At 39.4% G+C, this 24,657-nt stretch overlaps 4 protein-coding genes and 1 long non-coding RNA gene across 7 annotated transcripts in view; 1 reads left to right on the plus strand and 4 right to left on the minus strand.

Annotated features, from left to right (window-relative positions):
- The window catches only part of LOC144661428 (myosin-2 essential light chain-like), a 136,255-nt gene that overhangs the window by 6,480 nt on the left and 105,118 nt on the right, over positions 1-24,657 (minus strand). The window contains exons 1-3 of one of the 2 annotated variants that reach the window (XM_078522191.1): positions 492-619; positions 392-419; positions 104-247 (exon numbers count right to left, since the gene is read on the minus strand). In XM_078522191.1, coding sequence (XP_078378317.1) covers positions 104-247; positions 392-419; positions 492-494 — 175 coding nt within the window. In that variant the 5' untranslated portion in view covers positions 495-619. Of the gene's footprint in view, positions 1-103; positions 248-391; positions 420-491; positions 620-24,657 lie in introns of those variants that run through there. The other variant, XM_078522192.1, reaches the window with a different exon arrangement.
- On the minus strand, positions 5,696-12,600 carry LOC144661426 (tetraspanin-31-like). 2 transcript variants are annotated; one of them, XM_078522188.1, is made up of 5 exons: positions 12,231-12,600; positions 11,063-11,230; positions 10,019-10,240; positions 9,107-9,235; positions 5,696-5,813 (listed from the first exon to the last, which is right to left on the minus strand). In XM_078522188.1, the coding sequence occupies exons 1-5, from the start codon at positions 12,390-12,392 to the stop codon at positions 5,751-5,753; spliced, it is 744 nt and encodes a 247-aa protein (XP_078378314.1). In that variant the 5' UTR covers positions 12,393-12,600; the 3' UTR covers positions 5,696-5,750. The 2 variants fall into 2 exon arrangements, with proteins under 2 accessions (XP_078378314.1, XP_078378312.1); XM_078522186.1 differs by lacking the exon at positions 5,696-5,813 and adding an exon at positions 6,382-8,278 and having other exon boundaries at positions 12,231-12,570.
- LOC144661390 (neuroligin-4, X-linked-like) lies at positions 13,259-16,259 on the minus strand. The gene is made up of 2 exons (XM_078522136.1): positions 14,906-16,259; positions 13,259-14,044 (listed from the first exon to the last, which is right to left on the minus strand). Exons 1-2 carry the CDS (start codon positions 16,039-16,041, stop codon positions 13,414-13,416), a joined length of 1,767 nt encoding a protein of 588 aa, XP_078378262.1. The 5' UTR covers positions 16,042-16,259; the 3' UTR covers positions 13,259-13,413.
- Positions 20,957-22,925, plus strand: LOC144660879 (neuroligin-4, X-linked-like). The gene is made up of 2 exons (XM_078521608.1): positions 20,957-22,098; positions 22,194-22,925. Exons 1-2 carry the CDS (start codon positions 20,957-20,959, stop codon positions 22,873-22,875), a joined length of 1,824 nt encoding a protein of 607 aa, XP_078377734.1. The 3' UTR covers positions 22,876-22,925.
- The window catches only part of LOC144661437 (uncharacterized), an 80,516-nt gene continuing 79,186 nt past the window's right edge, over positions 23,328-24,657 (minus strand). Inside the window, exons 2-3 of the long non-coding RNA XR_013572276.1 lie at positions 24,413-24,569; positions 23,328-23,567 (exon numbers count right to left, since the gene is read on the minus strand). This is a non-coding gene — a long non-coding RNA (uncharacterized LOC144661437). The remainder of the gene's footprint in view (positions 23,568-24,412; positions 24,570-24,657) is intronic.

The following is a 24,657-nucleotide window of genomic DNA, read 5'->3' on the forward strand; positions in this document are numbered from 1 at the left end:
GAAATGGCTAATTACTTTCAGTTCGACACCCTGATTACGTTTGTTAAATACTCTAAAAATAATTTGAGCTTCTGTATATAAGCTACACATTACATAAGCTTACCACTAGGATCGACCTCGTTCAAAGCCTTTTTGACTTCGGCTTGTGTGGGATTGTGCCCAAGAGATCGCAGCACTTCGCCCAGTTGAGATGATTCGATTTTTCCATCGCCCCTTCGATCGAAGAGCATGAAAGCTTCCTTGTGTTCTGGAGAAACGATAAAGCCATGAGTTCACAAGCCGAGCAAAGAAACAATAATTTTAAAATCAGTAAAATACGAGAAAACTACAATCAGAAGGAAACGAAAATATAACTTTAAGAAACTTGCAAGATAAACGGCGATTTATTTACCAGATATTTGATCTTCAGATAAAGTCGTCTGCAAAAGAAAGAAAGTCATAAATAAGTTAATTCACCAATAGTTGGTTGAAATATTTCAATCTGGAGTTACCATTTTCAGTCAAATCTTTTCTGGACGAATGTGTGATGTGCTGTGGTTGACTTTCGGGCCGAATCGGAATGCGTAAAATTCCCCCGGGACTTGTCACTGCCTTTTTTGGAATCGGAAGTGATTGGGGTCTTCGGAATTTCCGACTGAGAACGGATCGGAAATACAAGGAAAGAGTAAAAATATTCCAAAACAATTATACGCATTAAACTGTCAAGTGAGATATAGGACCTTCAAATAGGACCTTTTAAAACATGACTCAAACATTGTGACTGTGCTGAGTGGTTTTCGTTTATTTATACGGCTTCACAGTGGTACGACCCGAATCACGCAACGCCCAGAAGCGTTGCGTGACTAAGTACGTGTGTCATGCATGTTATTGCGTTCGACGAAGGAGAGCGCAAGCCTAATTCTGTTTTGCGTCCTGTGTCTTTTGAGTTGGTAGGCCTGTGCACTGTTATGCGGAATGAATCGAGCCGTAATGCGCGCGCAGGTGTATGGACTCCAAATTGGCCGCCCCGATTGATTTTTGCAGGGGCAAGTCTCGGCCGGGAAACTGGTGCGACGATATTTTAGTCTCGTTTTCGCATTGAATCGTCCCTTTTGTCGTCTTTGGTCGCTGTTCTGCACGCGTGCTTCACGAATTCGCTAGAACATTTCGTTTGGTCGCTAGATTGTGTACTTAGTAAAACTGTTTACTTTCGTTCTCGTACAAGAATCGCCTCTCGTTGCTTGTGGTCAAATAGCAAATGTTCTGATTTGTATAGCTCAGCGGCCATTGTGCCACTTGATCATGGCTTGTGATCAAGTAACAAACTTTCCGAGTTATGTAGCTCAGCGGCTGTTGAGCCACTTGATCATTACTTGTGATCAGAACACGGCGTTATCGAGTGACGAGGCTCGCATTTGCGTTAAACATTTGCACGGTGTAGACGACATCAGAGCCGATGAAGCGATCGAATACAACCGAACCATTGTTCAGTCGAGTAAATGCGGCACCGGAAGCATTCTTTTGTTTAACGTGACCAGATCACGTCGTGCACAGAGTTCTGTCCAGACTTCGATAAATGATACCCACAACAATTATGATAGTAAGCTTATAAAGAGATATGAAAGAGATGTCCGTGTTGTAGCTGAAAGAATGGCGATAGGAGTTGTTCTGTTGCTATGATCTCTACAAATGCTGAGAAATCTCAGGCTGTAAAAAAAGCAAAAAGCAACAGGAAACGAGACAGAGAACCATCTCGCATTTCTGTTCGTAGAGTTACTAAATTGCTTAGAAGAAATAAAGAAGTAGACTTGAAAAACTACTGAAACATAATTTCCCAAGCTCCTCACTTATTAGAAATTTTTGTAGCAATTACAAGAAATGGTTTATTTTGTGTAACTCTGAACATTTGTACAGTAAATATGTTTTTTTTTTCATAAACAAACAGAAAGAGAAAAAAAGATACAAGTATTGCACTGGTAAACAGAAAGAGTTATCAATTGACATGCTTCAAACAAAGTCTGACTTCAGTCACAATAGCGCTTTTGGTCATATTTTCCAAAGTTCAAATTTAAAAGGAGGTATGCTTCCTGCGAATGACAGTTGTAATTTGCCTTGGGTATCTCTTAATGAGAGACTTTCATAATAAGTTTAATGCCTTATGATGTTGGTGGGAGTGGGGACTGTTTTTTAGGTCAGTTTCACACCAACTGTATGGAACTGCAGAGTTGCATTTTCAAATTCGTGCTGCTGGTATTTGGCACTTGAATAATCATTCAGAATTTTATGTTGAGAGCGTTTCTGACAATAGTTGGCAAGACTACATTCAGCAAATGTCAACACCAGGAACTTGGTGTGACAATGTAATTATCCAGGCAGTAAGTATTTTTAGTTGAAAGCAAATTCTGCAATATTTATTCATACTTCAATATATTGCTGTTTCAAGTAAAAAGTGCTTTCTATAGAATTCACATGTTGCTGTTTCAAATATAAAATAATGTTGTCTGTAACCTTAAAGGAACAGTGCCACAGCTGAGTTTAAGTTTGAACTTTGAACTGTGTCGTTACTTTCATACTTGTGTGTTACACATAACACACATTCAAAGACAAGCAATTGTCATTCATTCTTGGAATTAATAAAGTTATTGTTCACAGTTTATTCGCAATCAATGTTGTTAAATTATTCTTACAAACATTTCACCTTCCTCTCTTGTCCCATCACCAACAAATTGTACAAGAAAAAGGGGAAATCTCAGTCAACACCAAAAACTACCCCTCCTTTCAAGCCTTACTCGAACGCATTCCCCTAATCGCTGATTACTACTAGTATATATGGGTAATAGTTGTCCCTCTCTTCTACAAAAGGAGATCCAAGGCGTTGTTCCTTTCGCCATAACAGCTGGAGACCTTGGCCTTATACGACCTTATACGAGACTCATAACGAGAGCCTTCTATTGTGAACCAATCTAAGATAGTTCAGGAGTGATTAAGACGGAATCCACTAGGAAGTCGAGTAATATTTATTAAAGTTGGACAAAAATCAAGTACCAGAATAATTTAAATCCTATTGCGTTATTTCTTACCCTTAATAAAAGGTAAAGATGTAAGTAATTATCCGTGATAACACCAACAACAATTTCTTTTCAGAGTCTGAGAAAATGAATTTCAAAGTTCACAAGCTATAGGCAAAATCTCACGTGTAGCCATTTTGTAAATTCGTCTTTAAGCGATTCAGTGGAATTCAGTGGAACTTCGAAATTTTTTTTCGATGTCTGTTGTTGTTAGAAAAGATTTCTTTTGATATGATATTTGAAGCAGTAACAAAAAAGTTTGCAATAAAGTGGAAATAATTTTGGTACAACAATTTCTTATCAGAGTCTGAGAAAATGATATTCAAAGTTCACAAGCTATGGGCAAAAGCGATTAATGGGAATTCAGTGGAACTTCGAAATTTGTTTTCGATGTTTGGTGTTGTTAGAAAAGATTTCTTTCGATAAGATATTTGAAGCAGTAACACAAAAAAGCTTGCATTCAGGTGTAAATAGTTTTGGTACATAATTTTGTCCAATAACTCCTCTTGACGACCTCCACCCAGCCCCTCCGCGTGTCATCCGTCAACCTGGGGTTGGTCATCCGTTCACCCTCATGCATGCACGTGAACTTCCCCGCTAACACCACTTATGATATACCTGGGGATATTATACGGTGAGACCAGGCGGGATAAAACAGGTCAAAACTGGGTTGTCCACAAGATGGATAACGCTATCCGCTGAATAATCCGCAGTTAGTTCACTGTTAGTTTGGCATTCTAACACTTCTTTCGGAAGAAAGCGATTTATCCGTCTTTTGAACAGCCGGTCATGACAGCCCAGGGCCTGGTTGAAATATCTACGCAGTCGGGCTGGATGGTGATTTATCCGGTCAGATAGCGTTATCCATCAACGGAGCCGTCACGGTATATTAAAAGTTACTTTCTCGACTCGACTTTTAAAAGAGCTTAGAGGTCTAGGAGTGCCGAAGGGAACTGAAAAATAGTGAAGAGGAACAGACTAATTAAAGAGAAGGAAACCACTGGAACCTGTGGTAATGTGGGCTTCTCGGTCGGTGGAAGTGCAAATCACCTTAGCGCGACTCACTGTTCGTGCTCCACCTGGAACCCACACAAAGCACTTGTTCTAGAATCTGGTAGTGACCCTTCAGCAATGACTCTAATAAACTTTTTTTCCAGTAATGTTACACTGTTTTGATAAAACACTCATTACAAAGACTGACTTGCCACTAAATTGATGACCAGACTGTACAACGATCTTGTCATTCATTTACTTTGATACTCTATAAATACAGTACATCTATTTTTATACAAGTTTATCAAGGACTATATTAAATTATGACTGACAATGTACTAAATATAACTTTACGATTCCGTATTGAACTGAACCAAATATAAATAAATCTTTAGTCTTGTACAGCCTCGTTATACCTCCATGTTCTAGTTGAGAGTTCTTCTTTATTTTGTACTAGTTCTCTTAACTGTAATATTCTTTACCCCTCTAAGCTCCTCAAATGTCCCCACAACCCTCTTATTCCAGTGCCCTAGCAAGGGTAAAATAAGTGGAGGGGCACGCGAGTGCCGGAGGCGCAAGCCGCTAGGGGGGTCTGGGGGTATGCCTCCCTAGAAAAGTTTGAAATCTAGAGGCTTGGAAATGCTATTTTTAGCGTTCTCCAAGAGCTATTTGTGATTTACACATATCGCAAATTTGAGACATTTTTGAGACATTTTGACATTTTTGAGACATTGTTGTCACGATTTCTGGATTGTTTTAGTTTTTGGCTGTTAAATATACGTACGTTAAAAATGTAAAGAAGTACAAATGTTATTGTTTCAAACCTCTCGGGAGAAAAAATTTTATTTTCAACATTTTATACAGGTCTGTTTTTACTTTTTGAAAAAACTGGGGGGGGGGGGGGGCACGGGCCCCCCCGGCCCCTCCCCTTGCTACGACACTGTATTCGACTCTTATGAAACTAACCCATTCACAACAAACAAAACCAATGTACCATGCAGGAACTAATTGCTAAAATTTTGTCTCATATATTACTCCTATAATAAATTACTTTTTTTAAACACATGCGACAAAAAACATCTTCGTTACTACCCTTCCTTAGCCTCCTACGCTGACGTTCTTTTAGCTCGACGCGCAACCGAGCCAAAAGAACGTCTGCGTGGGACGGGAGGTTGACTCTTTCTTGGGGACTTTTCTAACTTTTGGCCGTTCTGTTCGGACTGTAACAAGCCCTTGCACAGTTAAAATATGCCTTGTCGAATTAGCCTGTTCCATGCGTTCGGTAAGTTGTGGACAGCGCGAAAAATGCGAGTGAAAAAAGACAAGGTCTCTAATTTGCGGTCTAATTCACCATACGAACGCCGGAAGAAAGATATCTACCCTAAACCAGTTAATAACATCAGTAAATCGCAAAAGTTCACTCATAGCGTCCCTGGTGCTTAAAAATCGTTGCCATGAATATGTTACGGGTATACCTTATAAAATACCAACTTTGTATCCATCAGCGAAGAAATTAATTTTGACGTATAAAAAGTTAAGCTCTGCACTAAGATAAAGCTCACATGTAAGCTGATTGAGCTGTATAAAAGTTTTTAACTTTGTTTCCATCAGCAATAATTTTACTATTTAAAATACTACTAAGAAAATCAGACACTTCGCAGGAGCCGACTGAGCAGGAGGCACGGCACCCTCGGCAGTTCCCTCGCCGCGTCAGTCCAAATAAGGTTTCTGTTGTCTGTTACGCACACGTTTTGTCAAGCACACACCCAGAAGCTGAAAAAAAAATTAAAATTAATTATTAGCATTTGCAGAGATGCTCGACTGCAGTTTGTACGCATGCAAAGGAAAGATAAACGATTTAACGATATGATCGACTTATTGATTGATTGACGAGCATCCAAGTTGCCAGAAGTAAACAATTTTCTGTAGATTTGAGTCTCTTACGATATCTAGGGTAAAATATCTTTTTGGGAGGGGGTGGGCTGGGGTGGAGGGGATGTGGATTAGCCACGCCCATCCGGTACTGAATTATATGCCCAATTCTCGTTCTCTTTCAATTATTTCTAACGGGACGTTTACAAGCCTGAGTAGCTACCGTTCAAGTAACTGACACTAGCTGTAACTGGAAAGCTCTGGAACAAAAACTGGAATAAAAGCGTGACATTTATGTTTTGGTTATCGTCACGCAATGCTACTCACGGGCAACCGCGCACGTTTGGGATTGGTGTTGCGTGACGAGCAACACCAGCGAGGAGTCGAGAGTTCAAGAACCCAGTAGAGAAAACAAGGGAACGCGCTTCTGTCAAAGATTCGCTACATATAGCAAAAGTAAATACAAAGGTAGGTTTCATAATATTTTAATTCTGAAGCTAACATAAAGTTTAAATCCGTTTAAATACAACAAGCTGACCACACGCCATTTATGCTACATATTATTTCAAAGAAGGCTTCCTTACACATAAAATAGCACCTTAACGATCCTTTACTTGCAGAATGTTGGAAAGTATTAAGTTTGAGGATTTTAAACATTTTTAAATATATATTACTTCTACATACACAATAATAAACTATAACCATCAACCAAGCTGTCCAAGCTTATTTTCATTCAATTATTAACAGTATAATTTAATAGCTGCACTATAAATTAATGTTTCTTTTTAATGGTGGCTTCTACAGTTCATTAGTTATTACGTTTGAAAAGAATTTTCAAAATAAGTAGTGAAAGAGAGCTAAAGAGAGCACAGTCAGACCCCGGGGGGTGGGGTGGGGGGTACTCAGGTATGTTTTGGGTGGGTATGTGCCACCTTGGTCTTCAGAGTAGCACCCTGCTTTAGAAAGAATTTGCACTAAAAATGATACGCTGCTCTAGAAACAGTTCAATTGTGGCTGTTGATAATTTGAAACTTTCGTGCGTTCGAAATATCATACCCCATTCTAGATCAGGAACCCAAACTCACGACCCATTGGGTAGCACATATCCTAATAGGTATTTTGGGGGAGTACCCCACCCCCTTGCGCAAACCCCTTGTGCCAGGCCCTAGGCCTATGCGCCAACTTGGCACCAGGGGACAGGTGAAGGTGCAAACTTGAAGACATAATTATATATGGGTGCCTGCTCTACTGCTCCTATCTCCACTATCTGACCTGGTTTTCTGACTAGTTAGTCCTCTAATGCCCTTAACTTTTATGACTACTAACAACACCGCCTATATTTCCTTTCGTCACATTTGTCTAAAAATATGTAAAAAGCTCTTTATAGTCTCACAAACAATTTTTAATATTTTCAACTTGGATCATTTAACTGATTTTAGGTGGTACAAAATGTATGAACAGGTTATATTAGCATAAAAAATGTTCATGATATTTCCTCAAAGAAAAAAAAAACATGCCTAACAACATATCAAAATCCTAACTTGGCTCTTAAAAAGGGAAGAAATCAAATAAAATGGTTCATTCATTTCTCATGTGCAACCTTAATATGTTTTTTTTTGTTTCATTTCCATAAGCCTGCAGAAGAGCCAGGATAGGATAATTTTTAACTTATGAAAAACTGCTGAAAATACTGATTTATGAAATATCCTCGTGCTGAACTTTGATGTTGAATAAGTTATTGATGCTGTTTGGAAAATATTTGCTCCGTGCCATGTAGCTACAAATTTTATGTAATAATTGTTCCTTGTTTTAAAGGTCTTTCTTTATATATACACATCCATACACCTTAGGGTTCAGTTGTTCAAAGCTGTTTAGCTAAACAGAATTAGTTCAACTTCAAACTCATTTCATAACTTTTTAGTGATAAAAATTAATTTTCTCTGATATTTATTTTTTTCAACAACAGCAATAAACCTGATTACCGGTAATTCTGGATTAGTGCTAATCAGCATTTGAGCAACTAGATTTCATCAAAAAACATAATCAAGTCTTTTAAAAAAAAATTCACATCCTTCCAACTCTGTTCTGAAATTATGTTGGATTAAATACAATCTTGCACTCCCTATTTGGTTTGATATATTACATATAGTTCCACTGCTATCCCTTATACCTCTACCATAAATCAATTAGCTGTATTTTACACAATATTTATATCCAAAGTAATTATCTAAAAGAATTTAGCGGTTAAAGAAAGAAGCAAACTAGGTCATAAAAGCCCAACACCCAAAGATTTATAGGAAAGCACCAGGATTAGCCCGAGGATCCTTCTGATTCCTGTAGCGACATGCCATGTACACACCAAAGAGCTGCGAGAGATAGAAATAAGAGAAGAGAGTTAGAAAGATTAAAAGAAGTCAAGATGTTTACTTTAACTTACACATGCAAAAAACTAAGTACTACCAGCTACAAAAATATACTACCTACATTCACGTCAAGCAAGTCAGGCTGTCACTATAATAAACAGCGACAATGTTCTCTCAATTTAAGAGCTGATATTATAAAGAAATATTCAAAACTCTTACTACCTTTACTATCTACCTAAAAAATATTATCATAAAGCACCCCTATCTATGGGATTTCAGGTTTTTAGTTCATGGCATGAAATCATGTGTAATTTAACCATATATCATTTCTGTGACAGCTACTAGATTTTAGTACATATGTACACAATGCATGTAGGAGGTGAAAGCATGCAAGGTCTTTTGTGACTGACAACACAACACCAACCCCCCCCCCCCCCCCACCCCAACCCTGTCATTGACAAGCTGCATTATTAAAGCAGCTTATTGTGGTACAAGGTTATGCTAAACCCTTGTTGTATTTCTATAGAAATGAACTAAATTTCTCAAAGCTTACTCATGATCAAAAGATAGTACATGATAGTACATTAAACTATTTATTAAGGGTATAAAAATCACAATTTTATCAAATTTAAATTTATTCTTTTAATTTGCACAGAATCCATATATTTCTTTTTTATTACATATGTCTTTATTCTGCTGGTTTGCTTATGATTGAAAAATGATGCAGTAATGTAATGCAGTGCATCACGTTTAACAGTAAGTGAGTAAATGATCATACATTGTAAATAAAAACAATGACAACAACAAACATGGTTAAATGAACAAACTTACCAATGTGAAACTGAAGAACAGACCAATACCCCCAGCCACTTTCAGCAGGTGATTAACAACGTTTTCTAGCTTGTCGTAGCACGTATCACAGCTCAAACATTTAGGGGCTTTATTAGTACAGCATTTAAGCTAAAAGAAATTCAACAAAAAGATAAGATAATTATACATACATTTTGATACTTCTAATCAATTAAGCCTATTTATATCACCTCTTTATCTATGTCGTGGTTTAAATAATTTATCTTTGGTTTCAAACTGGTTTGGTTTTAATTTTTCATTGTCTCATATTCATTATCATAATCTGAAACAAAAGGGAAATACAAATCAAACTTGTTTGAAAAATTTATACCAAAAATAAATTTAAACCACAACATCTATGCCACCATGTTGTCATGGTTGTCTGGTCCATAAAGATGGATAGTTAAGACATTCAGGCCATAAAATAACAGTGAACAACTTTTTCCTAGTAAATAATAAAGATGGTAAATTTTAAGCTCTGTGATAAATGATGAAGAAAAATTGTTCAACAATGACACGAGAGTGGGCCAAAGAAAAATTCTGAGTCCCTGACGGGAATAGAACCCATGGCCTCCCAAATACCGGTTGGGCGCTCTAACCAACTGAGCTACGAGAGATACGTGGTGAGCTGGGCCATTTACTAGGTTGACATGCAACACGCGTCCTGCATACTGCTAGGATCAGCAATGTTGAAATCGGGCCCTCTAACCAACTGAGCTACGGGAGACTCGTGGTGAGCTGGGCCATTTACTAGGTTGACGTGTGACACGCAACCTGCATACTGCTAGCATCAGCAATGTCGAAATCGTCAAGTGTGTAGTAAATAAAAAAGAGGAGGCCATGGGTTCTATTCCCTTTGGGACTCAGAATTTTTTTTCAACTTTTCCTACTTACATCATCACAGTTGGGATGTCCCATGTGATCGTCACTTGGTGTAAGGGTCTGATTTTTAAATCCACAACAGTCTTTAAGGATTTGAATATCACTTTTCATGTCAGGTGACATCCTTTTCCATCCAGCTTCCATCAGCTTGGACTGCTGTTCATGGGAAACGGCTACCGCACCAATGGAGACCGACATTTGAACGATAAAGAGAAGTGCCATAATGATCATATACTGATGGATGAGTTAAGGATTAAAGGATCCTACAATTCTTGTTTGAAAAAAAAATGTTTTGTGAAACATTTGAGAAGAAAAATTAGCGTTAAGAAAGTGGTTATGACGTTTCGATGACGCCATGTCATCATTATCAAGTTAAATTAGAATAAAGCATTGAAGCTTATATAGTGATTGAAGCTTTGTTCTTGCTTCCACACAGGATGTGAGGCATCCCAACTGAAAATATATTTGTTATTTCTTAATTAACCTGACCAAACACAGTGGAGGGGGACAGGGGGGCGGGAGCCCGGGAGAAAAGGGGCGGGAAGCGGGAGGAGAGAGGGCGGGAGGAAGGATTCTTAAAGGGACATGGTCAGCGTTCTTACCGCGCTGACCTGGACACTAGTTTTCACGTTTTGAAAAAAGACCACTATGGACTTTTTTCAAAACGAGCCATCAGAAATCTGCTTCAATCTTCTCAGTGTTTCACTAAATGGGAAAATTTAGAAGAAAAAAAAAAACACTGAGAAGATTGAAGCAGATTTCTGAAGGTTCTCTACGTGTATTTTGATTTCGGGTTAAGGTGGACTTTTTTCAAAACGTGAACGCTGACCATGTCCCTTTAAGGTGGCGGGAACCGAGAGAAAACAAGTAAAATTTCGTAACATTTCATTATATTTCGCAATGGACATGGAACAAACAGGAGAGAACAGCTACGGAAAGGGGCAGGAGGCGGGAGTAAAAGGTACGGGAGGCGGGAGGTTCAGACCCCCCTGTCCCCCCCCCCCCACAACACAAGTACAAGTACAATGTGTCATGTTACCAATATAAAAAGGATACAAAGAATAGAATAACTTGGCTGTGTCGTATGGCACCAACCACACCCATTATTGCGATAAGGAGAAGGAAAACACCACATGCTATCACTCCACCAAGGATCGGTAAACTTGTTATTTTAGCTGACACTTTTGCATAAACAGTTACACTTATTAATACCAAGGCTATGAACTGTGAACAGAAAAAAAAATAAGAAACATATCAGTGATAAATTTTAATCATGAATCCTGGCTGCAATTTAAGTACTTTTTGTTTGAACAATTCTGACATAATTTTATCATTTCAAGTAATAATAAATTATCTGGAACTGGTCTTAAGCTTAATAGTCCATAATATTTCTTTTTGTTTAGTTGCCACTGACCTCTTATAAAAATAATAATAAGAGATTTATTTTTTACTTTGAGAAGTCTTTCAATTTGAAAGGAACTTATTAAATCACAAAAAAAATACTTCATATACCCTGGCCTTGTGTCTTTAATAAACAAAAGATAAACTGATCAAAACAAAGTAAATATCTCCTTGAATTTTGCATGCTCATTGATTGTTCAAAATTAAACTCTGCAACTTTGCAATAAAATCGAATATTTTAACAGAAAAAGAGGGAAGCCTTAAATGAAAAAAAATTGATGAGCACGGTAGTTTTATTTCTAGACAATTAAAATAAAATAATCCGATAATTAAGCAGACCTGTCTGCTTACGTAATTAGCTATTCACAAAACGTGGACTTGCAAACGCTACATGAAAATCTTAGAATCCTTTAAAAGCTTTTCTACTGATTGAAATGAAATCAAGAATCTGAAAAAAAGGTTGAAAATAGTTCTTCGGCTTCTTCAAAACTGTACCGTATGAAAAATATGGCTTGCTGATTTAATTAATTAACAGCTTAGGCCTTTTGCAGCAAAGGAACAACAAGCTGATCGAGAACTATTTTCTTACGTAATTTCCCTTTGATTTATTTCACGTACGGTGAATTAAATCCTAATTTCCGTTCCTCAAATCCCTTATCAGATCTTGAAACGTATTGGGATTATAACTGTGGGAGATTTTAAAAGCCTTAAAATGCCACGTAAGCTCATAAAAGTCTTCAAAAATCAATTTTCCCTATTCAAAACAGTTCGCAAAAGCCGCGTCTTTGTGCCCGAATATTACAAGATTTCGCCGTATACTTACAATATAAAGAGTGTTGAGCGCCACCAGGACATTTTTCGAGCAGAAATAAGCACAACTCTGTGCTTTGGAGTATTTAGGGCTATACATCTGGAAACTACAAAGAAAATCTATCGTCGCCTGTTTAGCTCTGTGATCAGTTACATGCGAAAAGACCACCAGCATCGTGGGCTCTTCAACGATCACGTGAACTGGAACTCCGAGTCGTGCATGACGTCATCGGTTCGTTTTTGATCGGGGGAATCTCTTGAAACCTGGTAACTAGTTACCTGACTGAACCTAACAACAAGCGAAGAAGTCGAAGAAAACCAGCCGCTAAATCGTACTAGTTATTTTAGAAAAAGTCGAATTACATTTAAATTTACTACTTAAAATAATTGTCAGGGTCTGGAAGGGTATTTTCGGGATCCGGGATTTGACCAAAATACAGTGCGGGATTCGTGACGTGATTCGGGATTTGACTGCTCTCCGGGAAGTGGGATTAACCGAAATTTAGGCACGGGATGCGGGATTTTTAACCTTTCTGTCAGGAAATCGGGAAGTCGTCACGACACAAATTGACGTTCAAGCAGCGAACGCGAATCAACCGGGCGAGCACGCGGTGTATCGTTTCAGATAAGATGCGGTCGACACTGTTTCTGTAAACTTCTTTAGTGCTCTTTCATCATACTGAGGTATGAAAAGCTATTTCGTTTTTTGCACGCGTAAATTCAAAATATCAATGGAAAGCGCCAATCTACATATTACATTTCTAGCTTTTGCAGAAATTAATCTTCCGTTAGATTTTTTATTTTTGGGGGGGAGGGTGGGGGAAAAAACGGGATTCGGGATAGCCATTTTAAAAAATGCGGGATGCGGGCTTGTCGTAAAAAAGACCCTGAATTGCGGGATTGTCGTAACCAGACCCTGAATTGTTGTATACGTATTTTCCACTTAAGTAGAATACCATTAAGGTTTTACCCAGACCGCAATTCTGGTTTGATCTAGTAAGCCTCGTTCTCCCAAACGTCCACTCAGTAAGTCATTAAATGCTCATGTCGTATACCTTTAAATTCAAAATATCATTTGCTTCAGTTCTGTATCGTTCAAAAAATTGAAAATGTTTCAAAAATCATGACTGTGATAATCAAACCATCTGAGATTCGTCCGATACACTAAAATACAAAAAACGTGAGACCTTAAGAATTCAGTGGATAATCGCTAAAATGATGGCAAGAGCAAGGTGTATGAACGTTGCCATGGCAACACCTGTACAAGCACCACTGGCCACTACTACTTTACTTTCAAACTTCACTTGCGCCAGTTTAGGATGGTAATCATTCCAGAAAGCCATTCGCCGAGGAGCAAACGCCGCCGCCATCTTGGGATGAGCGTCAACTCGCAAGTAAGCTCTGTGACTGGTGTTGTACCTCTCCCACGTAACACCGCTGACTGGCTGTGGTGTTGGATCGCCGGTCTTGGCGAACTTTGCGTACATTTCCATGATAAACAAACTGACGTTCCTGTCGGCTGCGTCATAACCTGGGTAAAGTTTAGGGAGAAAGGGCATTCCAAAGTCGTAAGGTACGTTATCTCCGTGGACCACACCCATCCATTTCTTATTTGTGTTGCCGAGCGTTTTCCGATGAGCGAACTCGTACAAGTACACTGGAGCAGCTTTGCTGTGAATATCGGCGACCTTGAGGCTTGGTGCGACAAAAATATAATCACCGATGAGGTCCACAAGTTGGCTTCTTAGTGCGTATTTATCACTGTTGTCAGGCCATGGGGTGTACATGAACTGCAACGCGTCCGCGATAAGGTCAGCATTCTCTTCTCTGAGAGACGAAAAATTGTTGTTAGTTATGTCATATTAAACAATAAAAAATCCTTATAAACAGCCAGAAAAAAAGCGTTCTTCTATAGTTAGCGCAAGCAAGGAGAATTTACATTTTGATAATCGAAATAAATGAGTGACTTTCCTTTCTTTTTCTAGCGGTATGTTTTGAAAGAAATCGAAAACATTTTCGGCGTGTTTCAGCTGGTCTAGTTTAAGAAGTCACTCTGCATGTCTCAGCAAGTTCTTTATGAACTCTTTTTTTTTTTCAGTGAAAATCATTATTTAATGATATTTAAATGTAAGGTTTTTTTTTTTTTTTAATTATTATTGCAATACTGACATTACTTACAATTTTACTTACAACCGCTACAATACTAACGTTATTTACTAGCTTTACTTACGATATTGACGTTATTTACAACACTAATCACTTAACTATCAACACTAACTTGCTCACAATACGAAAAAAAATCTTACAATACAACATAGCTTACAATTGCTTACAATCAAAATAGCTTACAGTTTCAATTATATTAATGTTACTTACTTAATGATTTGAAATATAACAAAAATATATATGTATATTGTCTATATTGAAATATTTTGCAATTCATCTTAAAGTATAGCTCAAGTTCTTTATGAACTCTGCGAATCTGATTGGTTGTTTCACTGTTTTCTATTTAAACCAACATGGCTCATGATTGGCGAGATCACGTGACCAAAGTACGAAATAACGCTTATTTATCGGTAAATAAGCATCAGTTATGATGGTAACAGTAATGAAAAACTTACAGAGCACTGATCAGAGCCGTCGAAACATCTATTACGTAATTCACTTGACAACAAAAAATTAACTCACCTGCTGTTTCGAGCATGGGCAAGCTTAGTTACAAATTCCTTGAAAACTGACGGACTCACTCCATTGTCCACGCTTGTCGCCATCCCAAAAGACGAGTTCGCCATAAACCCAAGAAAAGTCCCACCCTCCTGACTGTTGAAACCGATCATCAATTTCACTTTCTGGAATTTGTTTTCAGTTCGCAGATTTCTAGGGGTGTCAGGAAGAAAGTGTTTGTCCACAACTGGCGCCCAGAGCATATAATCAGTAAATCGATAGCTAATCTCGGAGGCTTTCTGTATGTCCGTGTCTTGTTTCTCCCGTATGCAGGCGACCATTGCTTCGTGGTCTCTTGTAGTACAACCCAGCTTTTGAGCGAGTTCTTTGGTGAAACGGAGGCCAAACGAAATTGGTTGAATCGCAAAGGGACTCAAATCCACTCCGCTCTCTGCAATGGCTTGGTGGAAGAGGCCCTTTGATAGAGGCGACAGCAAATGTAGGCCTACACTTGTTCCGCCAGCACTTAATCCAAATATGGTCACCTCGCTGGGATCCCCGCCAAAATGTTCAATGTTTTCTTTGACCCACTTGAGTGCTTGAACCTGATCCAACATTCCGAAATTCCCAGGGGCTGCAGAATCCCCGGTTGTCAAGAAACCGAATGGACCGAGACGATATTGGATCACAACTACTACCACCCCTTGAAGAGCCAAAATATCGCTGGGGAATAATATTGCCGTACCAAATCTGTAACTTCCACCGTGAATATAAACCATCACGGGTAAATTCAAGCTCACGTTTGGAGTGTAAACATCTAGATACAAGCAATCCTCGCTGTACGTGAAATTTAAAACAAAGTACCTTACCCTCTGCTCAAAATATTTACTTTGCCAGCAAATGTTTCCATGTTTTGTCGCCTGGCGAACGTTTTTCCATGCCATTGGCGGTTGTGGTGGTTTTAGTCTGAGCTCTCCAATCGGTGGAGCGGCGAAAGGAACGCCAAGAAACTTGTTGACAGACTTGAACGGACCCGAGGCATTCTTGTAGGAGGTCACAAGACCTTCGATGTCTCCATACTTCGTAGACACTGTAACTGACTTCACCAGATGCAGAAATGTATAGAAAATGAACAACCAAATTAGTTGTGTTGATATCATGGTTCTCCTGCGCGTACACAGCCGTGATACACAGGAAATACTCCTTTCCTTTGACTTATCACCCAAATATGCTGGGGTACGTTGTAAGATAAGCTACCTGTCATAATTACGAATGCCTGACCTTTGCAGTTGTCATGTAATACTCGGGTATGACACGCATTTATGACGTCAATGCCCGGCGTCCACAACAAATCTTAAACAAGTTTTTGTTGTTTGCGCATCTTCATGTAATCTTATCAGTCTGTAGATAAACTCATTAATTAAAGGGGCTACGTCAGGGGGACTAAATTAGTGGTAGGCAACTTTACTCATGAAAAAGATTATCGTTGGACATGTAAAGGAAGATATAACCTTAATTTGTGGATTAAAATCAAGCTATGGCTATAATAAATATCAATTTTTTGAAGACGCACAAAAACAACTTGAAAAGTTAAGCATTAATTTTTCAAATTGCAATCCATTTCCATCCGAGCCATCTGCAGCCAAAGACACTTGTTAACAGTTTCAGAGCTCTAAAATAGAGATTTTTTAACAAAAGTGAACCATTATTTTTAGGTTTCCTACTTCACAAATATAAATTTTGGCTTTTCAAAAATCTTGCACAATCCGTGACAAAGTCCCTTTAAAGTGCTTAAATTACCGTAGTTATTCGATTAAACGCCGCGGCGTTTATTAAATTTTTCGTGATTCGAGTGCAGTGTTTATTCGAGGGCGGCATTTATACGAGGGAGGCGTTTATTTAAAATTCAATTTATTTCTTGCTAACAATAGTGTGGCAACTGAACATTTGAATTTTAAAAACATAAATTAAAATGTTTTAGTGCTTGTCTATATCTTAAAACAATGTTAGAGTCAAGGAAAATAACTTTTGAGCCTTGCTCAAACCTGATTATTACTGGATTTGCTTTTTGACTCTATCATTGGAAGGGCGGCGGTTTTTTTAATATTTCGGGGTTTTTTACGAGGGCGGCGTTTATTCGAGGACGACGTTTATTCGAGGGAGGCGTTTATTCGAAAATACGGTAGTTTAAATAAGCCCATTCGTGGAATTACTCCAAATTCAAGGATTTTATGTTTTCAAAAAGAACAAATACGGAACATATGCAAGGTATGTCTGGCTTTATGAGAATAGAATTTTAAGAAAGAAATTCGTTCGGCTATATAGTAATTCATACGAGGGGTGACCCTATTCGGAGGAATGGCGGAATGTCGGAACGGCATGGCGGAATGGCGGAAATAAAACACGGAATGACGGAATATTCTAAAACGCGGAATGGCGGAAAATCCTAAAACACGGAATGACGGAATATTCTAAAACGCGAAATGACGTAATATCCTAAAACGCGGAATTGTGAAACAATAAAAAAAAGAAACAACAACAGCAACAAAAACAAACAAACAAAAGAAAAATTTTAACTGCTATTTAATTTAAATGATTCAGGTACTTAAGTTGTGGACATTCGTTGCGGCGAGAGAAAAACCAACTTGTTTACAGCGGCTGCTAGCAGTAGAAAACCAATAAACCGTAAATATATCCCATAAAACGAAGGGTTCTTTATATATCTTCTTGATCAGTGCTCTGTAAGTTTTTCATTTCTGTCACCATCATGAGTACTGATGCTTATTTACCGATTTTTTTGTACTTTGGTCACGTGATCCTGCCAATCATAAGCCATGTTGGTTTAAATAGAAAACAGTGAAACAACCAATCAGATTCGCAGAGTTCCAAAAAGAACTTGCTGAGTGGCTACTTTAGTCGACCAGGAAAAACACGCAGAAAATGTTTTCTATTTCTTTTAGAAAATACCGCTAGAAAAAGAAAGGAAAGTCACTCATTTATTTCGATTATCAAAATGTTAATTCTCTTTGCTCGCGCTAACTATAGAAGAACGTTTATTTTTCTGGGTGTTTATAAGAGTTTTTTATTTAACAAATAAAGAAGCCTAAGCCATGTTTTATTTATGGGTTGAGATGTTGTGAGTGTTTGTTGAAACTGCACGAGGCGAGCGTGAATTTTGAGTTCATTGTGAGGCCAGCAAGTGCGTGTATTTGTCAACAAAACACGAACGAACAGACTCAACCCTTTTAACAAACAATCTGAGTACACTGCATCGAACTGCAAGCGATCACGACTAACGAACTTCAACAACAAACTTAATGTTTAAAAATAAGAAGTGTAGTATCAACCCACCGATTTTCGCGCGCGGTAGGACCGCCCGATCGGACGACGGTCAGCGTACCCCGTCCGATTGATATCCGTCGCCCGATGTAGGACACCTGTCCCTCTACTTGAATCACAGTTTAAACTACGTACCAACAACTTACATTTGTTTCCCGCGCCGAGTTACGTGTTCCTATGAGCGGAGAACGGAGGAATCCCCTTGTTTCACACAGTTCGCCGGTTATGCGAAGGGAGAACCCCCCCGAGCGCTCCGCACGGCCACAGCCGTACGGCGGACGCAGGCAGTCACCCGGCGGGGCGGGCGCGAGGGCGCCTCCGGAGGCAGATGCGTATCAAGACACCCGCCGCGTAGGGCGCCTGGGCACTGTAGACAAGCGGCGCGTGGATTTTGGACAGTGAACGAAGATTGTATATTAAACTGTCATAAAACACGACGGGCATTTGAGAACACGAGGGAAATGTAGAAAACATGAGCCGCATAAAAGCGCGACTTAACGAAGATGAAAAGCAGCAAATAGTTTACGGGAAGACCAGAAAACTGACACAATTTCATTCAGTGTTCGACGTAAAATAAGGCACAGATAAGTTTGTTACCTTTTAATCTTGATGTTGTCTTTTTGAACTTCACCGACCCTGAGTGCAATTTCGTCTCAGCATAATATAGTTGTCTCGATGACAGCCGTCCCTTGCTTTGTTCGACTTGCACAAGGCGTATAATTTTTAGAAAAGCTATTGCTTCGGATCTTCCCGTAACTGTTAACTGTTGTCACAATTTTCCAGCATAAATACACGATTTAAGAGGAGACTGCCGAAGAAAATCTTCGAAAGAAAACTCTCTCGCTCGCTTTCCTTGCGAGTTTCCTCTCCACTCAAGAAGTGAACACCACGCCACAATTTTTCCCGCCTCACTTCGTTTACATCAAAATGAAATGTCCAGTGGGTTTATACTTAATAATCCAAGGGCTAAAAGAAAACAGTTTTTCCATTCGCCCTTGTTGGATATGAGTGGTTTATAGCCAACAAACAGTCAACGACGCGCGAAGCACTCGAGGAAAGCTGACGAAAAACAATAAAACATGATTTTTCTATGTTTTATTTACCTACTAGAAGATAGGTTTTCCATGTTCTTTTAACAATTAGACTACGAGCCCAAGTTTTCTATGAGCAAATAGTCAACGAGGCGCAGACTCCTATCTATATTATAAATGAGAATAGAATTTTACGAAAGAGATTCGTTCGGCGATAGTAATTCATAGGAGCGTGACTCTTATCGTCAACGAGAAATAATTTATGCATACTCCATAAGGGACCGGTCATTATTTATCGGGGGGGGGGGGGGGGAGGGCCACTAAATCTTCGAAGAAGTGGGCTCAAAAAATTGTGACCCTCCCCAAAACTGGAGCCAAAAAATTTGTGACCCTCCCCAAATTGGAGTCTAAAAAATTGTGATCCTCCCCTTTGAATGTACACAAACAAAAACAGCTTCTTGATTTTGTAAAAAAAAAAACACACACGGGTTTGCAGTTCTTTTGCTGCTTGTCTTTTCTATGTTTTTGCTATTGGTGATCGCAACCCCAGATCTTTCTAATTGAAATCGGCGTTAAGGGTGAGCTTTGGAATGAGCAAAGCTGAGTGCCCTCTAGGGTGGCCTTGTATTTTCTCTCCCTGGAAATATCGAGGGCAACAATATGAGCAACAATATGGCCTTTCCAGAATGCCATTTAGATCATTGTTGTTTCCAGCTATTTAAAGTAGGTAACAAGATGAAACTAAAGACGTAGCGATATACATTGTTTTGGGATGATCACTGATTAGGTGTACTTTAACTTCCTGGCTTCAAAATGAACCGTTTAATTCAAAATTATTTCATGCTGGAAATAACTGCTTCAGTGTAGATTGCATCTGATTGTATGAGTCTCAAGCTTAATGCATGAGGGCCAAGAAGCCTTGACTCAGCTGTTTCACATGACACAACCAAGTTAAGGGGGGTTCGGGGACATGCACCCCCGGGAAATTTTTTAATTTAACATCTTCTAAAATCACAAGAAATTTACTCAACACTGTCAAAAATAATGAAAAGTTATCAATTTATACCAGCGAAAAACACCTGTTATCAAAGGTACAAACAATTCCTGCTGCAACTTACTAGTAAAAATAAAACAACGCCTGATCGCAGGTTATAGTAAAATAGGCACTATTGACAAATTTTTGTCTGTTGCCGAGAGCAAAAGACAATATGAAGTTAAGGCAAAAAGGTAAAAAAAGTCAAAATACAGTCTTTGAAAAGAGAAAAGCACCTTACTGGCCATACTGGATGAATCTTTAGTCAACACCATTGTTCTGACATCACGAGAAAGGGCGAACATCAGTTTCAAAATTAAGAACTTGTTATAAAAATCATTTGAGGCACAACTAGTAGAGTTGTGGACTTGTACGCTTATAAAAGTCAGAGCCCTCCCCTTAATACAGTTTACAAAATAATGACCCTCCCCAAAGTGGCGCTCAAAAAGAAGTGACCCTCCCCTCAAATATAGTGGCCCTCTCCCCCCCCCCCCCCAATAAATAATAACAGGTCCCTAAGGTATATAATTTATGCATGACGGATTAGTGACCGCGTAAAGCAAGACCATCTGTTCAGCTTTGTTAGCTTTCTGCTTCTTCCATCTAGTATAACTAAGCCTGTAATGTTCTGGCAAGCATTTTACTCCTGTTAAATCAAGTTCAACACAAAATATGGCAATGATGTTCATGGTATTGCTGAAAACAGTGTGTTACGTTGTTTTTATGCCTTTGGTCATTCTGTCTGTACGAGTGTCAACAAAATATGGCGATCTCGAAGGAATATTAACTCCTTATCCAAACGCTACTGGTCCTTACAAATCCATCAGCAAGTTTCTAGGCATCCCTTACGCCGCTCCGCCGATTGGAGAGCTTCGACTCAAACCGCCGCAACTACCAAGCGAGTGGAAACCGAACGTTCGCCCTGCTAAGCGTCATGGAAATATTTGTTTACAGGGTCCTGAATTGGAATCACGCATAAAACGTGTTACTTATCAGTTCGAGTTCAGTGAAGATTGCTTGTTTCTTGATGTATACAGCCCGGATGTTAGCCTCAAGCTTCCCGTTTTGTTTTACATACACGGTGGTTCATTTGTAGCGGGTACATCGCTGTTATTTCCGGGTGACATGTTGGCTTTGCAGGGGGTGGTGGTAGTTGTGATTCAGTATCGCCTCGGTCCCCTTGGTTTCATGTCCACTGGCGACTCGGCCTCCCCGGGAAATTATGGCATGTTAGATCAGGTCGAGGCTCTGACGTGGGTGAGGGAAAACATTGAACAGTTTGGAGGGGACCCTGAAAAGGTGACCATATTTGGACAAGATGCAGGGGCGATAAGCGTTAGTCTACATCTTTCATCGCCTTGGTCTAGAGGTCTTTTTAATCAAGCCATAGCCGAGAGCGGAATGAGTTTCCATCTTCAATCCATTTCTGAAGCATTCCAACACACAAAGAAACTTGCTCAAAAACTGGACTGCGACAGCTTGTCAAACCATACATTGGTCTCTTGTATACTCAACAAGAAAGCGACAGCTGTCAATCAAGCGATGCAGTTAATAGATTGGCAATACCATGAACATTTAATATGGTCTCCAGTGGTAGACAACAACTTTATTTATGACAATCCACAGAATGCTAGGAAGGAGGAAAAGTTTGAGAAAGTTAGTTTACTACTCGGCTTCAACAGTCACAAGGGTGCATCTTCGCTTGAACTCATGATGAAAAACACTTTTGGTCTTACGGCAAGCGCCAAAAACGGAGTGAGATCGCATCAGTTTAAAACATTGCTGAAAAAGTTTTCAGAGGCTCGTCATGCAGGGTAAGTTAATTCTAATTATAATTATTCTAGTAGAATAACGCTGGTAAAAAGATACAACTTCTCTGAAAAAATTTCTTTTACGTTGTTCATTGTAGAAAGACTGCTGATCTAGTCGCAGACGCTTTGGAATTTCAATACACACCGTGGCGAGATCAAGATAATGTGTACGCCTTACGAGACAAACTGATAGGTCTCATCGGTGACTACTTCTATGTTGTACCAACACACGAAATTGCAACCATTCACAGCAACTTTGCTCCGGTATATCTATACGAATTTTCTCATCGTTCAAAAGGGAATCAGCATGTCGGTGCGGCCCACGGGGATAACGTACCTTATGATTTTGGAATACCCTTTCTGGAGACATCTGCTGATGCGGAGGGCTTCCCTAACTATGACACGATAGACCGACAAGTCAGTTGGTTTGTCATGACACTCTACACAAATTTCGCCAAATATGGCAACCCGACACCTCAACCGGTCAGCGGTGTCACCTGGCAACAGTTCAACTCTACTCACAGGGCTTACCTGCGAGTCGACGCAAATCCTGCAATGGTGTCGTGCTTTGATCCTCGCAGAATGGCTTTCTGGAATAATTACTACCCTAGACTGATGCGAGTCGAGTTTGGTGTTCCGACGGAAGTGGTTGATTCTTTCATGCAATTTATTATGTCAGTTATCATTATAATGGTTTTTGGAGGTATAGCCGCTTGCGCCAAGTTGAATGAAGACAGGCACCCCACAGTTCGAAGAGATCGCGTCTCTCATCCATGGTAAAGACGTACAAAGCGTACTTACTTAAGTGCAAGGATCTACAAGAGACAAGTGCGCCGCGGACGAGTGCATGTGACTGCTTGGTGAATCCCTGTCATTATTGTAAAGCGCTTACCAGAAACCCTCTCTGTCATGCAGTTGTCCAAACTGCAGGTTATGCGAGACCTTTTTCCGTTAAAGCAACGAAATTAAGGTTATAACAAAGTTTACCTGAATGGAGGTATCCCAAAAGTAAAGCTTCCACTGTAGAAAATTTCTCTAGCCTATGCCTGAAAGTCGCGGGGTACTCGACATAATTTCGGGTAGGGAGGTGCGGCCCGGTCTCCTAAACCCTGACCCTGTTTTAATATCGATTGTGCTAGCATAATGTTTGGCATAATTCGAAAAAAGAGCATAATCTTCGCACTTTTTTTTATGAAAGTAACACTGTAGTCGGCATATTTTCAGTATTTTTATTTTTTTGTATGGGAACATTACCAGAGTCATAACTTGCTTGGTCCCTAGGATTGATTACTTTCAAGTTCTGTCCATGGTTCAGTTTTTTTTTTTTCATTTGTTTGGGTTACGGCAATACTGCGTCGTTCGTCGTCTAGAGGACTATGTACCAAGTTAGGTAGAACATATAGGTTTCATAGCAGTAACAAAATCACTACTCAATACGTTAACTATAATGAAATATAAAAATAATGATAATACTGTTAAAGTGTATATGACAGATTTTTATGTTATTTGACTGATCAAATCTACGTGGTATGCTGATGCGAACATCGAAAAACGAAATTCGAAATCTGGTTTTTTTCACCGCCTTTTCGACCTAAAAAAACGCAATATTTTCACTTCCGGTTGGGTCCAAAACCGCGCACAGTGGAAAGCTGGGTCTATTCTGCTTTTGACGTCATGGCCGGTCTAGACCCAGATTTCCACTGGGCGCCGTGACGTCAAACAAGTGATACACTCAAGAACCAAACAAAATGAACAGGGAATTTCAAAGGAAGATTGTGGCTGGGTTGCCGGAAAACCGAAAAAAAAGCTAAGGCTTGAAGTCTAGAGGGATACTAGTGTAATAGTTTTTTTAGAAAAGCCGATGGAAACAGCGTGTGAAAATAAAGCTAACATATATCACATCAGCAAACATACAGGTAAGTAAAATGAAGGCGGTTGTTAATCTTGACGTATTAGGCTCAAAACGAATTTAGAAGTAGCGCACGTGTGATTTTAGCGATTTTAAATCTATGCCGTCGCAGCTTTAAAATTCCATGTTTGGTTTGTTTGGTTATTGAGTGTATCACTGAGCGCATTCTTGTTTGACGTCACGGCGCACAGTGGGGAGCTGGGTCTAGACCGTCCATGACGTCAAAAGCAGAATAGACCCAGCTCCCCGATGTGCGCGGTTTTGGACCCAACCGGAAGTGAAATTTCACGACTTTAGAGCGCGAAAACGCGGTGAAAAAAGAGAGATTTCGAATTTCTTTCTTCGATGTTCCCATCAGCATCCCACGTACATTCGATCAGGCAAATAAAAAAAAACTGTGTCATATACACTTTAACAAAACTCTTGTAAATTGTTTAAATGGAAAACTCTTAAAATAGTACTCATAGTACAAAGTATCAAGACTAAGCTGCATAACGCATTTGCCGAATCATTACACTGTTTATTCTCTTAACTGTTGTTAACAATGGTCTTCTGGGACAAGGCTCTTAGGGACAAGGCTCTTAGGGACAAGGCTCTGAGTGACAAGGCCTCAGGGACAAGGCTCTGAGGACAAGGCTCTTAGGTACAAGGCT

This window comes from Oculina patagonica, chromosome 7, assembly GCF_052425735.1.
Source record: "Oculina patagonica isolate OP01 chromosome 7, crgOcupat, whole genome shotgun sequence".
Classification (NCBI taxonomy): domain Eukaryota; kingdom Metazoa; phylum Cnidaria; class Anthozoa; order Scleractinia; family Oculinidae; genus Oculina; species Oculina patagonica.

Coding starts and splice junctions, on each gene's coding strand:
- LOC144661426 (XM_078522186.1), bottom strand. CDS start 12,392: ATGCTGGTGGTCTTTTCGCATGTAACTGATCACAGAGCTAAACAGGCG. Junction 10,241..11,062: donor GCCAAGTTATTCTATTCTTT/GTATCCTTTTTA, acceptor CTCATCCATCAG/TATATGATCATTATGGCACT. Junction 8,279..9,106: donor TGTTCTTCAGTTTCACATTG/GTAAGTTTGTTC, acceptor TATCTCTCGCAG/CTCTTTGGTGTGTACATGGC.
- LOC144661390 (XM_078522136.1), bottom strand. CDS start 16,041: ATGATATCAACACAACTAATTTGGTTGTTCATTTTCTATACATTTCTG. Junction 14,045..14,905: donor GCCCATGCTCGAAACAGCAG/GTGAGTTAATTT, acceptor TTCGTCTCTCAG/AGAAGAGAATGCTGACCTTA.
- LOC144660879 (XM_078521608.1), top strand. CDS start 20,957: ATGGCAATGATGTTCATGGTATTGCTGAAAACAGTGTGTTACGTTGTT. Junction 22,099..22,193: donor TCAGAGGCTCGTCATGCAGG/GTAAGTTAATTC, acceptor TGTTCATTGTAG/AAAGACTGCTGATCTAGTCG.